Here is a 14,597-nt window from a genome sequence, read left to right on the forward strand (position 1 = left end):
ACAATTATCTCTGTCTAGACACGGACATGACAGCAAGAGCACAAAGGCATAGTGCAGCAGTGTTAAGTCCACAATTGTAGCTGTTAATGGTCTGTAGTGGTGCAAAAAGAAAAAAACTGTCCAGACCGAGAAGAGTATGTGTGTGTGTGGTATGTGTAGTGTATGGATTGATAGGAAACAACAGATTCTTTATTTGTTACCAACCAACTTCAAAATAGTCTTTCTGCTCAGAAGGAACACAGGGTCCAAACCACAGAGGGGCTACTTAAAATAAGACAGAACACACATGGAGAAGAATAGCTCTTGACAGGTTCTGAAAGCCTGCCTGCAAATAACATTATTGTTCTTAATGATAAGAGTGAATTGAATACAGCAGGCCTTGTCAGACAAATTTAGAGCAAATATCCTTACAAAAACCACTTCAATAAAACAATCATCCAGCACATTCTGTTCAAATCTACCCTTGCAACTTTAATCTAGAATGCAATAATTTTGTCAATTTTATGTTTTGCTATTCTCTACCGCCAAATGATAACAGGTAATACCTATAACCAATTCATGAAGCTTCCACATTTTCTTTTTTGACCACCCGGGGTGGAGGGAAAAAAATATGGCACACAGGAAGTAATGTATGTACATTTCTGTCATCATCAATAATGAATGTTTGAAATGAATAGAAAACATCGTAATTCTGAAAATAAAAAGATGAAAGTTTTGCAGTTCCAAAAAGAAGTAAGCAGGCTGTGGGGCCTTTTCCTATTGTGCCCCCCTCCTCTGAAATAACCTCCCTGCTGACATCAGACTGTCTGACTCCACTGAGGTCTTTAAATCCAAACGTAAAACTCCTCTTTATGGCTTACCTTTCAGTTAGGGGCTAATTCTTTAATTACTTTAGGTCTGGTACCTGTTGCCATTCTCCAGGGTTACTGTAAACTTCCTGATAACCACAGCATCTCTCTAACCCTCTGTTTGTGTATTCCCTCAAGCAAATGAGCACCCAGGCTGTGTGCCTCTCTCCCTCTATCCCATTTTCTCCTCCCTACATTCTCTTTTCACTCAGGCTCTCCATGCTGGACCGGTTTTGCCTCTTGCATGTTTATGTAGTCTGTCCTCTTTCCAGGTCGTCATGGTGGAGAGAAGGTCATGAGGCTCAGGCCCTATCTGATGGCAGCACCTTGAAGTTGCTTGATGCCCTCCCAAATTATATCCTTCCTTAATGTTCAAAATCCATAATGTTGCCATCCTGATTGTCCATACTGTAAATCAATTTTATTGCTCTATTTTGTACACAACATCTATTGTCTGTCTGTCCGTCATGGAAGAGGGATCCCTCCTCTATCACTCGTTAGGATGATAAACAACAACCATACAACAGCTGCTTAAAGAAAAATATATATCAAATAACAAGTACAAGCCTTATTAGTTTAACTGGTAAGGGCCTGCAACACAAAGCAGGTGTAGCTTAGTCTTGATCTCATTCAGCTGCCTGGCATAGCTGTTTCACAAAGCTAATTCTGGGTTTACTGATGCAGCTATGTGAATGTTCACATTTAAGAGGCAATATTCTCAAAGAAACAACATAATAAACCATGATAAACCATGGGTTAAATACAACATAATCAAACAACTAGAATATAAGAATCAGAGGAAACATGAGGAATAACATAAAGTGTTAAAAGTAAAGGCTGTTACAAGGTAAGGGCATTGTTATGGGGATATGTCTCAGTATAAACAAAATACCATGAATAAGTGAGTCACTGAAAACAGTTCCTGTTGCCAAATCAAAGAGCAAAAGTGCAGCTAGTCTGTCCAAAAAAAGACAATAAATAAATCCTTGATAAAGTCCATTTGGCCAGAATTCCGCATTTATAATTATGTGTAGTTAATCACCATATAGGCTGTTAAAGTGGTAAATCTATTATAACGTCTTGTTTTAAAATCAGTATGGGCACACAGTTGTGCTAAAACTATTTTTTCCACCACTGACGTAATTATTATGGTAAACTGTGTCTACTGATCTATAAAATGTCTCTCTTGGTCATTAGTACTTGTCACTTTTATGTGGGTGATCGACCCTGGTAACAGTGAGCCAGCATCATGAACAGAAAACCCAACGAGTTAAACCCAACGAAATGTGGCTAACATACTAATCTGGCAGTACGATCCAGATCCCTGGTGAGGACAGACACCTTCCATGACGACAAACATCTACCACCCAACTAGTATACACTATCACTATCAGGATTGTAACTAAAGGTAACATATTATAATGTTGATGGTAATACTGAGTTGCTATAATACGTAACTAGGCGCTTTTTAATGGTAGCCTATTCAAAATGTCAATTGTAAATACACATAAATACTTGAAATATAGATGTATGAAAATCAGAGTTTCCCAAGAGTGCCTCCTGACAGACAGCTGGTGAGGACGAAAAACAGTCCCATTACACTGGTAATCTGAGTGGCTGACAGTCACACCAGTCAGTGTGATCTAAATATAAAGACAGGACGGAAATGATGGGTTATGCCATGGGATTCTGAAGTGCAAGTAGATATAGTGAAAGAACCTACAGTCAGTTTATTCAAGCATTCAATTTTGTAAGTCACTCATGCCTATTCATTCAGCCATTCATTTCTCCTTTCAAATGCTTCTCCATTCAGTCACTCATATCTTCACTCAGTCTGATGTCGAGGTCTCTTGGTGTGCATTAGACCATGGAGGAGTCATAAAAATTAACTCCTAAGAACTGACCTGATCTATTGACCATGCAACCTTGAAAGCTGTGCACACACACACCTACACAGACTTGGTTGTCAATTGCCTTAAAAGTGGTGGTCATGCTTGAGAACACATGGATTTCATTCACCCCTGGGCTAAATGGAACCAACACGCTTGCCCACACACTTCATTAAAGTGCCCTGGTAGGCTTAGTTTGGTACAGTATGAGTCAGGGGAGTTTAAGGACCTGACTGAGATGAAACACACACGCACACACGTCGAGCCAATTTAAAAAGGAGAAGGGATCAGGTATAACTGAGAGAGTTAGTTAAGGAACTTTTCAAGATGAAAGTATCTGGATTAGATGCACACAGTCATGCATGTGCGCTTGTGTGTGTGTTTGAGTAATGTTAAGGTGGCTACCAACCAGAATTCATTTCATTTCAGCCGGTTTCATTCCCAGCCACATTGGGGAAGGTCTACATTTATTTTGACAATACCCTCTCAACCCCAACTGTTCTGTCCATTCTAATCCCTTCAACCAATAAAGGAGGACTTTAAATCAGCCACAGGTTCAACAACTTTACTATTGGACACTGCTGGAATCACACCTGGGTCCAATTGTGTCGGAAAAACTGTCAGATATGGGAAGTGTTTCGGCGAATCAATCTGCAGTGTCATACGGGCTAGGCTCCTGCCCTTGGGGTTATTAAATTGGTTCCTTTGTGCCAGACAAGTAAATCCATCACAGAAAACAGTTGGAGGGATGTTTTTGGTGCCTACCTGTAGGTTGTGTCTCTCCAGTCTCATTTCCAGAACATTGTTCTGCTCCTCCAAACGCTGCCGCTCTGCTTCTAAATCTTCAATTTTCTGTCTGAAAAATGGAGACACACACACCCACTGCCTTGTAATTAATATCTACCATGTAGAATAGCAACTATGCATATTATTGACTCAATAGGTTAATCCTAGAGGTATAGCTCTGCTCAGAGACAAGCCTGTGAGGTCTGGGTGCATTAATCCACCCTAGGTACAGTACATGGATCTTTCATGTGTCAGGTTTGGTGGTCTTTGCAACAGGTTGCGTGTGTGTTGTGTGTGCTAACTACCTGAGTATGCTGACCTCTTCCTTGGTCGCTAAAGAGCTGCTGTCAGCAGCAGAGGCCTGCTGCTTCTTTAGAGAATCCAGCTCCAGCTCCACCTGGGACAGACAGAAAAGAAAATGGGCCTGGTAAACTGCTAATGTCAGACCACCTTTGGCCATGTGCCTGGCAGAAACCCTTTGCCTGCAGATAAATCCTGAGGACTCTATTCCAGTGTGCTGCTATCTTCTCCAGACAGACAGCCAGACAAACAGATATATTCTTTATACACCATTAGTCCACAGACTCATTTTCCATTTCACAATGTCCCCATTTTTTCCCCTAGTACTTGTTTTTAGTCCGTCTGTGTCTTAGTTAGTTTCTCTCTGATCTTGCTCTCCTCTCTGCAATTATCCCTCATTTCCATTTGCACACCCATTTTCCTCTCTTTCTGACAGCATCTGTCTGTCTTTCAGCTCATCTTCTCTCCCAGTCTTCCCAAGACGAATAAGTAATTACTGCTATACCAGACAGGTGGATTTCACGCGTCAATACTCATTGCCATGGCTATGTTGACGTCTCCTTGGCAACAAGGAGCCATGAAAAGAAGGGAGATCATAGAACGAGTGAAGACGCAAAAACAGAGTCACAGAGTGTGTAAGAGAGTCTCTAGGTCACACCTGCCAAATCTTTACTTTATCCCAATTTTGCATCATGTTTTAAAGTGGTCTGCTTTTTTGTAACTTCCCTGTAACTTCCACAAACCATAATTGGTCGAAATTCACGTTAGACTGTTAAATGTCACTCAGAGATCGCACTATCTTGGCAACCCTCCAGGTTGCTGCAATAATTTCAAAAAGATGCTCCAATGTTGGTAGTATGCTTCCTGTCACCTGTCAATTTGTGTCACCTCAGTCAGGATGTAAGAGGAGGGAAAAGTACTCAATACAAGAAAGCTAGATGTGCTTGTACTGTAAGTACTGATCTAGCTGCTAAATAAGACTGTCCATATGAAAAGATTTGCAGAACCATCTTCATTGTTGGCCACAGTATAAAAATGAGGTCGGTCAGCATGTTGGTCACTAAGGCAATAAAGCATCTTCCACAGGAAAGCACAGTGCAGCTGCCAGAACAGTCACAACTAAAAAGGTACATGAGACAGTTGAAGCACTAAAGGCTGAGGTTGCAATGTCTGTAATCATTCAGCTAATCATTCATTAGTGATTAAGGTTTCTATAGCAGTCACTGGTGGCTTGTGAATAGAAGTTAATTAGTCAAACAATGTAAGAAAACTGCATTTGTACATTTACAATCGTGTGTTTGCATGTAGCTGACAAAAGTGCTACCAATAGCATGCATGGGCATTTGAGTGTACATATATGCTAACCGTTTGTAGCTGCAGTCTGAGTGTCCCTGTCTCTTCCTGCGCTTTGGTCAGCTGGGCCTGAATTGACAAGACAAAACAAAAAGGGGGAGCATTACAGATACAAAACACAAACATGAAAATGTGCTTTCGTCTTTATCCTACTTAATTACAGTATTGACAGTAAGAGAGAAGGTGAGAACAGAAGCAAAGGTGACCATATAATAACCAAAGTGTGCAGTACATTCAGTTTTGAAACACTGTCACTAGCCTTCTTCATTGCTCTCCAGTGTTGCTCACAATGCCCATGTGTACCACAAAAGTAGTTTTATCAGTTTTCAGTGCAGATATCTGTCAGTTTACCCAATAAAGCAAGAGTATTGATTGTGGAGCTAGGGAGCAGCTGAACAGCACTTGTTTACAGTGAAAGTACCAGTCAACAACATGCAAACAAAAATGGCCAGTGACTTTCAATAGTGTAAATCACTGATCAGCCACAACATTAAAACCACTGACAGGTGAAGTGCATAACATTGATCATCTCGGTACAATGCAATGTCATGCTGGGAAAGCTTGGGTCCTGGCATTCATCTGGACGTTAGTTTGACACGTACCATCCACTTGCAGACCAAGCATAAGCATAAGAGGGACCTACACAATATTAGGTAGGTGGTTTTGATGTTCTGGCTTATCAGTGTATACATAAATCAATTCTGGTTTATTTTCAAAACAATAACCATGGCTATATTCAAGACAAAGGTACTATGAATACAAGTTTTGTATATGTGTACGTGTGCACACGCCTGCACACAAACCTCCATCTCTGCATTGTGGTTCTGTGTCTTCTGCAGTACATCCTCTGCCTCTCTGAGCCGTTTACTAAGCTGAGGAGAGTACTCTGTAGGCGCCAGCTCACTGTCATAGGACTCTAGTATAGCCCGCATTCCATCACGCTCCTGTAAAACACACAGACACAAACACATACACAGACATCAACATAACTTTGCGAAATGGAAATCATGCTGTATACTTAACAAATTTTCATGTCATCAAGAAAGTCGTGACATTACAGAATTTTGTGCTATCAGATATGTAATGTTTGTGTGTATGTGTGTGAATAAACTGGGAGCATCAAAGCTCTTTGATGTTTTTCTGATTTGTCTGTGTTACTTTTATATGACTGTGTGGTGTATTAATATGACAGGCAAATGCCTTTGTAAATGAGGAACAAAGTATGAGGCAGCTGTGAATATCCCATCCAAGCTGTGACAAGAGAGGCTTAGGGTTATGGTCATGCTCATTTGCATTTCTCCTCATGTAATAATCAAATCAAAGACAAATGTCTCCACAGACAAAGGATAAAGAATAGATCAAAAAATTAAATCAGAGTCATGACAGAGAAATGTCTTTGCAAATGAAGCATATAATATTATGCGGTTTCATCTCTCTTATCCAAGATGTGATGAGATAATTTAAAAATTCAAACAATTTTTTTCTCCTCCATAATACTGGGATGAAAGACATGTACTCAACACGGTACTCTGTCCAGTAAATCAACACCAAGTAGTTGCCTCTCTTACAGATCAAAACCTCCTCAAGTCAACATATTCACAAGTGTCACTCAGACTGACACGCCTTCTTCAAATAGCTCATGAGTCTCTGGCAGTCTGTCTTTACGCTTGACGTTTGAGTTTGTATGTCCACTCTGCATGTATGTTCAAAAACATACATGTCTTGGAATGGTTCCAAAAAAACAAACAAAATTTCTAAAGAAAAGTCAGACGTGTGTATGATTGAGGGTAATGGAGCAAGAAAAAAAACTAATGGTAGTAGACACACACTACAGACATGCAAATGCTTCTAAATCATTACAGCTTTTTTAACTTTTGGTCCAGGTCAGGCACTCAATTCTGAATCATTTTTCTGCATTTATTGTCCATGTGTGAGCTAATAAACTGACAAATTCATGTAAAAACAAAGAAAAAGTTTTTCTGTCATTACTCAATGCAAATCACATTATCAGATTGGACAGTGTTACCAGTAATGAATTATTCCTACATTTAATTTATGTGTTAGTACAGTAAATCTGTACTGCTTGGTAGTATGATGAATGAGAACAATCTAATCTGTATAAAAGCTGGCAAACAGCCCATTTATTAATGCAAATTCACTGTCAGTCAAGAGTTAAAATGATGCATTTCCTCGCCTCCCTTCACTGTGCTGGTCCACTCTGTATTATGAACCTAAGCAGGAGGCATTTTGTGCCAACCAGGCCTTTAATAAACACATGACAAACAACCAGGCTACTTATGACCATCCTTGAATTCTGAGGGTCATTGAACGCACAGTAGACTATTAATAAGAGAGCTAATTTGGGGAAGAATATGGCACTCAGGTTCAAGTCAGGAAATAAATACCAGCAATAAATACCAGTGCTGATAATGCCATGTAATATATGTTGATTACAAAGTGGTGCTGTTTTTCTAGAATGGCTTAAAAGTACCTTATAATTCCAGGATCTGTGATTCTTTGAATAATGGAGCTGCAATTGCCCTGTCAGATTAGCTCATGGGGTAGTATCAGAAAACAAACCATGATTACCCTAATCAGATTCAGCCTGTGATTAGCCAGATCAAAACCAACGTAATCCATTTAAAGATGACTGAGTCGGGTTCTTTAAAAACACTATATGCAAAATCATCCTTAATTCAACTTTATTTGTTTCGGCACTGATGCACTGTCATTTGTCATGCAAAATTACACAACTGCCTAATACGTCCTGTGAGAACCTTGGAAAGCTGAGAAGACGACGACAAAACAGAAAGACAGAGAGAACAGAGGTAAGAACAAAAAGGTACAAACACGTTTAGAGGTCAGTGTGTGTATGTGCTGCCTATCCTAAGTGGGCCCTCTGGCTATTTACTGTCTATTAATGTGCAATGAGATTCACTCAATCTAAATCAAAAATCTGTCGCCTATTCTCTGATAAAAACTCTTATTTTTAAAAACGCAGAAACAAACAGGGAGCAGGAGGACAGAGAGATAAAACTATCATTACTGCTTTCATCATCTTTTTTTTTTTTTTCAAATTGCTTTTATGTCATCTGTTTAATCTAGTGCATGAAGATGCGACTGTGCCTCTAATGGGTCAGCAAGTGTGTCCCACAAAAGTAAATAAGAAAGAAAACATCTGAGCAGGGCAGCAGAAGAATAAAGGAGGCACAGCCTTGTGGATTCATTTCACTGGAAAAGCTGGGAGAACTGTGTGAAATGAAATTTAATCTCCTCTCCTCTTTTTTAAGAGCTGCTGTCAAGGTGCAGCTGAACAAGACACTTAATCATCATTGATTTGTGAGCCAGTGTGTGGCTATAGTCATTCTCACAGGTGGAAAAGGAATCTCAAGAAAGGTATATCTTAGTGCTCAAACAATTATAGTTGATCAATACAAAATGGACTGACAACCATGTTATTTATCGACTCATAGTTCAAGTAATTTCTCAAAAAATGTCAAACTCTAGTTCAAGCTTTTGCTCTTAGGGCTATTGAATTAATTTCAGCTTTTGTTATGGTATGATGTATAAAATGTCTGTATCCTGAAAATCAAGTTATTACAACATGCACAAAGACTTTAAGGCAGAAAGTACCACTAATAAGAGCTGGCTACATTAGGCATCATATTATAATAATAAGTAGTAAAAATGTTGATTGACTGCAGCCCAATTGTATCCATTAAATAAGTATGCTGTAGTTTTCTAGGAAATGCATGCAAAATGAACAAAAGTAAAATGATAAATGAAAGACAAAATATACTTGGGCAGTTGTAGATATGGTTGGATGAGAGGCATTAATATATTCAACTATAGTCATATATAGATATAATCAAGATGAATATAGCTTTATGAAAAATTGGCCAGTTAGAACAAAAATGTTCAGAAAACTATCCCTGAATAAACAAAAGCGTCAGGTTTTAAAAAAGCAGAGGATTCAACAACCACTGCACTGGATATTTTTTAAAATACATTGTGACTGGTGATTAAAAAAACAATTATTCACACCCTCTGACTGCTTGGTAGAAGTGCAAATGGTTGAATCCGGTCTCTGCCAGAACAGTATTGGGCCAAGTCATATTTTCAGCATGCCTTTAGCTCCTCTTAGTTATGGTGGTGGCTGCGTGTGTGTATGTGTGCATGCGTGCAAGTGTGTGTGTGATTTATGTACTAAGAGACTGAGCATGTTGACCTAGGGAATTACACACACTGAGAAATCAATATCACAGGGAGGTCTAGTCAGGAACTGCAGAGCAGGGGGAAGACAGACTGACAGATAAAGCAGTCACATGGCATTCATCCACCAATAACAGGGAGAGAGAAGTAAAGGGGAGATTAGAGATTCTGTACTGGTTTTGAGATTCAAGTGTGTACTGTGTTCCCTGATTGTTTAAAGTAAAATGGAAAGGTCGAGTCGTGAAGGTATGAATAGTTGCTGGCGTGTCGTGTTTTTTGTCAGTGTCTCTGATGGTCAGGTACCTTTGTTAATAACAACACTCTCTTTTGTAGTCGACGGACAAGAGCGTCCTGTGACTCCCTCTTCTTCTGCTCCTCCAGAGTCTTGCTGCGCTGCTGGGACAGCTCTGCACGGAGCTCAGTCTGTGAGCGCTCCACACTCCTCACACTAAGACCAGGATAAATGAATCAGTGGAAAGCAAAAGAGGGTGTGTGTAGGTTAATGACAGGGGAGAGAGAGGGCAGGGAGAGAGGGAAACAGGCTGATTAGTGCTGAATGTTCAGACAGTCTGAGAAAAAGCAATTCATAGTCAATTAAGAATAATACTCCCTGACAGACAACTTACCTGACTGACACCAAATAATTCCTGAACAACTGACCAGAAATTATTTGCACCAGCAAGTTGTGCCCGAACTGATCAATAGGACAATAAATACATCACAAGCTCCCTTCATCATCCCCCTCCCACACAAACCCTTCTCCCATTCTTCCATTCCTAATATTTCATAATGAGCCCAATACGCTGAGCAGAAGAGAGACGCTTGTTAGTTAATGAAAGCTTTCTTAGCTAGACTGAGCTGCAGCATGAATGTACCAGAGCATGCGCGCTGCTTTCCCTACAGACATCACCTCTGCCTAAACAGGACAAGTTTAATTAGTGAATTCCCTCTCTCTCACTCACAATCTCTCACATATACGCACACACACTCACACACGAGTGGTTACTGTCAGGAGTGCTATCAGAATCAGGACCAGTTTAATTAACTTTGTGACAATTAAGAACTTCTCAGAGATACGCTCTAATAGATACATGGGGGGAAAGAGGCATGCAGGCAGACAGAATGAGAGAAAAAGGGTTTGAAGGCAGACAGAGGGATTGTGTGTGTGTGTGTGTGTGTGTGTGTGTGTATGTGTGTGCGTGAGAGAGAGGAAGTGTGTGTATTACCGGCTGTTGAGTGTGTAGTTCTGCTCTTTCAGAGCAATTTCCCTCTGCTGGATCTGAATCACCTCCCTGGACAGATCCTCTGGTTTCCTACCAACAGACACAGCACAGAACAGTTAGTATACACATGTGTATACGTGCACACACACACACTCGCAGACACACACAATAAAAAAATCAATATGACTGAGAAAGCAGAAAGAACAGAGAATAGATGAAAACAACAGCGTTTCCATATTCTTTTGTTAGTTGGCCAGTGGGGAGCTGGGAAATAAAATGACATGAGCGACAGAGGGAGAGATAAGAGGAGGATAGTGGGCTAAATACTGGTCACAGTTCTACAAAACAAACTCACTCCATGGGAGAGATTGACAGATTACAAAACACACACACACACAAACACACAATGGGAACAACGCAGAAGGTCACGTACTCTGACAGAAATGCACCACATGACCTCCAAACTCTAAATCCTGTGTGTAACTATGAATCCAAAAATAACATGCCATTTTCTCTTTATCTCTTGTGAAATGGGCATATTGTAGGAGAGTTTAGCTTTAATCCTACTTTTACTGCCACCTAGCAGTTAAAATTACACACCTGAAAAGTGATGCAGCTCTGTAGTGCAACTCGAAGTGCTGAAGTTAGTGCAAGATTGCTTACTTCCACGAAAAACAGAGCATATGATCAAACTCAGATCAAAGTCAGTGGTAACCTGAGAGCTGACCTGGTATTTTGCTCCAACATTCGGCAGTCCACTGAGTCATATGACAAATTAGGTACAAGGAAGAAAAAGGCTGAGCAGTCAAGGTTAACATCAAGGTTGGAAAAACCAGAGTATGTCATATAAAAGTTAGGTGGCGCGGATTTATCACCACTTCCTTTCGCTAGGCGGAGCCTTAGGTATGGAAATAATCTCATGACTAAAATATGAGTTCATGAATCATATGATGGAATAACTATGGCACCCAAAGTAGGTAATTCCACATTGCCCTGAGCACAGAGGGATTAGCCTTCTCCTGAGCTTATATGAGAGGCTATTTTTTGTGTTCTGATGTTTTTTTTCTCCCGTACAGACCATGAGCCAACCGTCTAAACTGATGTTGCAAATAACAGGTCGGGTGTATATTATTGGGTGAGATGTCATGAACAACTATGAGGTGTGACCCTGTCAAGAGTAAATGCACTGTCAGGGTAGTGTGCAGCTACTCTGAGTCAATTTAGAGCACACACTTAAGTGAGTGGAGGGAAGTGATTCTAACACCAGAGTTTAATCTGGAGTCTTGTTAAAGGTGCTATACACAAGTTTTTGCTATCACGACACAGCCAACTTTAGCATTAACAGCTGTTTACTTCAGCTGTTGTCATATTTACAAGACAAGAGGTTGGAATAAGCTCTGCGCAGCGCTACTTCTTCATCCATGAGTGAATCTCATGTTACATACAATGTTAGAAATATTGTAGAAAGTCTTTACTGGGGAAAAGGTACAATTACAAAAAAAATTAACTGTAATTTAAGCAATGTCCTGAATACAAAATCTGGGAAAGTCTGGGTACAACATTCTCATCAAATATCTCTCAGGCACACAATTAAACTCTGCTGATAAAAAGCAAACAAACTTGTACATACTAAGGCTTGTTATTTTCATTATCTATTAATCTATGGATTATTTTTTTATAATGGAATTGATTATTTAGAACATAAAATGTCACAAAATATTAGAAAATGCTCATTACAGTCTCTGACAGCTCAAAGGGACATTTTCAAACTGCTTGTTTTTTCCACCAAAATGTTTAAAACCCAAACATATTTACTGTACAACAACATGTAATAGAGAAAAGCAGCAAATCCTCACATTTTAGAGGTTGCAATCAATCCCTGTTTGGTATTTTTGCTTGATATATTACTTAAAATAAGCTTCTGTCTGTTTTGGTGTAACAGTAAACACATATAGACTTTTTCAAAATAAGACAAAACTTTGGAAGTGGGGGAACTTGGGAGCAGGTTAGGGGAGACAACAAGACACGGCAGAAGCCATTATGATGATCAAGACACACAAATACCATACACAGAAAAATACACATATACAACTCAAACACACTGCATGAACAAGCTAGCATCGTTCCATTTAGCTCCATCATTGCATCAAAACAATTCCTCCAACAGGGAAAAACTCAACACACACGTTTAAATTCTGTCTTTAGCTGGTGAAAAATCCACTCCCAGAAAACATATTGTCCCTCCAACAATGTTCCACATAACAACCTAATTTTAAGAAAATATTTTCATTCTGTTTCTGTCAATTTTCAATTATCAACCACATGGGTACACACATAAGCAAACACAATGTTATCAGACTATGAAACAGAAGGAAAGGAAATAAACAACAGCAACCGGCCAACTGCTGGCAAATTTAAGCTGAGACTGTGAGGCTTGTCTACTCCACCAGGCAGCCACATTGATTGTTGTTGGGTTGGGTTAACTTCTATTTTAAAGTTATTTTCATCCAGCAAAACAGCACAAATGGCTGGTGAGAAATCAAATCCTGGGTTGCAGGAGACAAACTCGTCAACTACTGCACAAGTGTGTTTAATTTTCATTAACAGCTGTTCCACTACATATACTTTTCACAACACTGATGACAACCCCAAAATGCCTACTGACAGAAAGAGTTACAATGTGTAAAGTATAGCAAAACACTGTGTAAAGTATGAGGAGCTTGCACTTATGAGAAATGACTTACTGGCCAAAAAAAATAAGTAATCAATAATACACAATAGGGCAGCCCAGATGAGATATTTCATATTTAATGACAGAACAAGAGACACCCAGTCAACATCAATTCAGACACTGTTACATTACTGATGGCACTGTGATATTATCATTGTCACTGCAGTGTCATTAATTTTCTTTTCTTTCTGAACTTCCCTTGAAAAAGTTTCACTTATTTCCTCATAAAAACTTTGACAACTATATACCTGAAAAGATAATGAGTGCTTAACAGCCTATGAGGCAATCACAATGTCCCACATAAGGCCAATTTATAATGAATGCAGAGCCTACACCATTGTAAGTATTTATACTTGTGCACTGGTGTGTCTGGGTCACTCTGCAAATACACCATCAAAATGCTAGCTGGCAGTGCGGTTTCTGTGCCACTGTGTTGAGTTTCTTCACGTACTTCAGCTTGGAGTTGGAGCTAATAAATGTTGAACAGTTACTTTCACTGAAATTAGTGCAACACAGAAAAGAGAGGACGTCAGAGGAGATGGTGTGTACGATCACTGAACCGACTGAGACAGGAGGAGTGAGGATAGGAGTGAGGTTTGAGGTAGGAGGAAAGCCAGTGTTACCAAGCAGACAACACAATTGTTGTGGTCTAGGGTACGCAGCTACGCTGTACCTATGGCATCGATTCCACACCAAAGTATGAACTGGCCTTAATGCACGAATCCAATACTAATCAATACTAATTTTCATACATACTGTACTGAATGCAATAAAGGTAAACAGACTGCTGAATGAAGCACTCTTACTTTCTGTTTACCTCACATTTACATCACAGCACTGTGTCAGGAAAAAACCATCCTGAACCACCTGACAATTAAGTTAGACATTTAATAAACAGTCAAAACACCTTCAAAGAATTTCTAAATGTTGATTTGCAACCTGCATTAACCTTTAATTTTGATCAGTATGACCGTCACATATATGGCTGCCCTTTTGCAGCCGTATGTGCCACACAGTTTTTTTTTTTTTTTTTTTTTTTTTAATCACCAACACTCACACAGCCAATGACATGGCAGTCTGAGCACCTGACTTTTAAGAAGGACTTCGAATTTCAACTCAATCTACCCAGGATGACAGCCTAGTCAGACTCAAATTTCCAGAGAAATGATGGACAGCTCAAACAAATTATTGTATATATTAAATTGAGCCTAGTATTACATCCCTATGATCCTCACAGGTCTTTTAATAACTGTAA

The 14,597-nt window shown here is 39.6% G+C and overlaps 1 protein-coding gene across 13 annotated transcripts in view; it reads right to left on the bottom strand.

Moving 5' to 3' along the window:
• mad1l1 (mitotic arrest deficient 1 like 1) overlaps positions 1-14,597 on the bottom strand; it is an 87,282-nt gene that overhangs the window by 32,409 nt on the left and 40,276 nt on the right. For all 13 annotated transcript variants that reach the window (XM_051070507.1, XM_051070503.1, XM_051070501.1 and 10 more), the window contains exons 10-15: positions 10,615-10,701; positions 9,692-9,836; positions 5,980-6,120; positions 5,189-5,245; positions 3,829-3,920; positions 3,503-3,593 (exon numbers count right to left, since the gene is read on the bottom strand). In XM_051070507.1, the coding sequence (XP_050926464.1) occupies positions 3,503-3,593; positions 3,829-3,920; positions 5,189-5,245; positions 5,980-6,120; positions 9,692-9,836; positions 10,615-10,701 (613 nt within the window). The remainder of the gene's footprint in view (positions 1-3,502; positions 3,594-3,828; positions 3,921-5,188; positions 5,246-5,979; positions 6,121-9,691; positions 9,837-10,614; positions 10,702-14,597) is intronic.

Source organism: Lates calcarifer, linkage group LG5 (genome assembly GCF_001640805.2).
Source record: "Lates calcarifer isolate ASB-BC8 linkage group LG5, TLL_Latcal_v3, whole genome shotgun sequence".
In the NCBI taxonomy this organism is placed as follows: Eukaryota; Metazoa; Chordata; class Actinopteri; family Centropomidae; genus Lates; species Lates calcarifer.